This window comes from Lactuca serriola, chromosome 5, assembly GCF_051521515.1.
Source record: "Lactuca serriola cultivar US96UC23 chromosome 5, Lser_US96UC23_V15, whole genome shotgun sequence".
NCBI classification, from domain to species: domain Eukaryota; kingdom Viridiplantae; phylum Streptophyta; class Magnoliopsida; order Asterales; family Asteraceae; genus Lactuca; species Lactuca serriola.
The window spans coordinates 65,045,269-65,048,208 of NC_136412.1; the positions used below are offsets into that span (position 1 = coordinate 65,045,269).

At 47.3% G+C, this 2,940-nt stretch overlaps 1 protein-coding gene across 1 annotated transcript; it reads left to right on the top strand.

The window, feature by feature from the left end:
• Positions 1–763: 763 nt before the first annotated feature.
• LOC145049553 (uncharacterized) lies at positions 764–1,912 on the top strand. The gene has a single exon (XM_078997939.1). It carries the CDS (start codon positions 764–766, stop codon positions 1,910–1,912), a length of 1,149 nt encoding a protein of 382 aa, XP_078854065.1.
• Positions 1,913–2,940: the final 1,028 nt, after the last annotated feature.

Here is a 2,940-nt window from a genome sequence, read left to right on the forward strand (position 1 = left end):
CATGGCCAAACTGCCAATGCTCAAAACCTATAATGGTACTACCGACCCAGATAGCCACATCAACACATATGAGTGGACAATGACATCTCTGAAGCTTGATGAGAGGTTCTGGTGCACGTATTTCCTGACGACTCTTGATGGAAACACATAAACATGGTTCAGGATGTTGCGTCCAGGGAGCATCTCCAATTTCGCTCAACTTAAATACTTATTCCTTACCAACTTCATGTAGCTGCGAAAGTACAAAGGAGATTCTCATTCCATAATTGGCTGTAAGCAAAAGGAGGGTGAAACCATACGAGAATATTTCACCAGGTTCATAAACGCAACGTTAGACGTGTCGGGACACGACGAGGGACTCATAGCTGGCGCCTTCACGTGGGGACTTTTACCAGGCCCCTTGTCACAAAAGCTTATGGGTAAGAAACCCCAATCGAGGGCCGAGTTAAAGGAGAGGGTAGAACGATATATGAGGCAGGAAGAAGGCTAGGCAGCAAAACAGGCATACCTAAATGCAATGAAAACCAAACGCCACAACCCAAGCCACACAGACTTTCGAGGGGAAAGTAGACACTTTGGCCACATAAGGAGGCCTCAGACGTGGTTTCGTCCATTCGTTAGAGACGACAGACGGAGTCGTCAACCGGATGTGTACACGGTATCAGAGAAACAACAACCAACCAAGTCACCCAAGAGCCAGTATTTCGAGTACCACAAAAGCAAGACAAACGATACTGCTAGTTGTTAGGTACTCAAGAAGGAAATGGAAGAAAAGCAACTCAAAGGAGACTTGGTAGAAATAGCACGGAGTGTGCGCGCCAAATTTGATGCCGAAAACGCCAAGAACGCGCCTCGAGAAGGAGTTCAGCCCAAGGAAATATTCATGATACGTAAAAAAAGAAGTAGGGAGGCACAATCGGCAAATCGATGGGTCCCCGGGCCCCCGACACGAATGCTCACGTTCTCTACGCAAGACCGCCGTCTGGAGGGATGGAAAGGTGATAACCCATTGGTAATCCATGCCTCCATTAAGGATGTGACCATACACAGAGTCTACGTCGACACAGGGAGTTCGGCAGACATAATCTATGAGCACTGTTTTTGGCTTCTCCCAGATCGTTGGAAAGACAACCTGAGACCCACGGCGGGGAGACTGGTCGGATTCACCGGCCACAGCCTGTGGCCGCTGGGCATGATTCACCTCCCCTTGATGATAACCAGCCATGACAAACAACGAAAGAAGACGGTCCTAATCGACTTCGTGGTCATTCGACATTCGACAGAGCACAACATCATCTTGGGAAGAATGGCCCTCCTAAAGCTAGGAGCGGTACCATCGACCATGCATGGAATCTTGAAATTCGACACTTCGGTAGGCCCAGCCATAGTACTCGCCACCCCGCCCAGGGAATTACAATGCTTTACGGTCATGAAGCCGACAGAGATGACTAAAGAAACAAAGAAGTCGCGACAAGACCCGACAAAAGGAAAGGAAGTAATCCACGAAGAATACCCCGACCAACCGATCAACATTGGTCATGATCTCCCAGGTCACGTAAGAGAAGCAGTAGTTGACCTACTCAAACGGTACAAACACATATTTGCATTGAACCCTACAGACGTGGTGGGGGTAGATAGGAAGGTCATTGAGCACAAACTTTTGATCAAACCGGGGACAAAGGAAGTGAAGCAGAAGAAAATGGTCCAGGGAGGGGACCGCAACAGGGAAATTAACGCAGAGGTGGCTAAGCTTGAGGAGGCCGGAATAGTAAGGGAAACAGTTTTCCCAACATGGATTGCTAATCCAGTTATGGTACGCAAGCAAGATGGGTCATGGCATATGTGTATTGACTTCTCAGACTTGAACAAAGCATGTCCCAAGGACTGCTATCCCATCCCAGAGATCGACTAGAAAGTGGAGTCGCTGCATGGGTTTAAGCTAAAGTGTTTCTTGGATGCATATAAGGGATATCAACAGATTCTGATGAGCGATCAGGACGAAGAAAAAACGGCTTTCTACATAGATCATGGCACCTTTTGTTACACCAAGATGCCCTTCGGTTTGAAAAATGCGGGAGCCACATACCAACACTTGGTCGACTTGGTCTTCGCCAAGCAAATTGGGAGGAATATTGAGGTGTATGTCGACGATATGTTGATTAAGAGCTCCCATGAAAACAAAATGTTACAAGACATCGAGGAGACTTTTCGTACACTAGAAAGGGTCAAAATGAAATTGAATTCGGCTAAGTGCACATTCGGGGTAGAAGAAGGACAGTTCTTGGGGTACTATGTTACCAAAAAAGGCATCTAGCCTAGCCCAGTTAAAGTGGACGAGCTTATGGAGACACCACCCACAGGCACACTCAGAGACGCGTAGGGTTTGAATGGGAAGCTCACGGCTTTGAGTAGATTCATCTCGAAATCCGCTGACAAGGCCATGCCACTATTCCATACATTGAAAGGCTTTATTGAAAAGAATAACTTTTAATGGACGGCCGTGGCAGAAGAAGCGCTCCAGAAGATTATGGAAGCGCTACACAAGCTACCCACACCGACCAGCCCCGTTCCAGGGGAAACACTACAAATGTACATCTCGACCTCAAACGAAGCGATATCCTTGGTGTTGACCGTAGAAAGGGAAGAAGAGTAGAAGCCGGTATACTTCGTGAGTAGGGAATTACAAGGACCTGAAGTCAATTACCCCACCCTGGAAAAGTTAGTCCTGACGCTCATTTACGCGGCACGATGTTTGAGGCGCTACTTCCAAGCGCACCAAATTGAGGTACTAACAAATTGCCCCATCAAACAAATATTGCACAAGCCAGAAACATCGGGCCAGTTGGAAAAATGGGCAATCAAGCTAGGGGAGCATGATATAAGTTATCGTCCAAGGACAAGCATTAAGGGTCAAGCACTGGCTGATTTCTTACTCGAAAT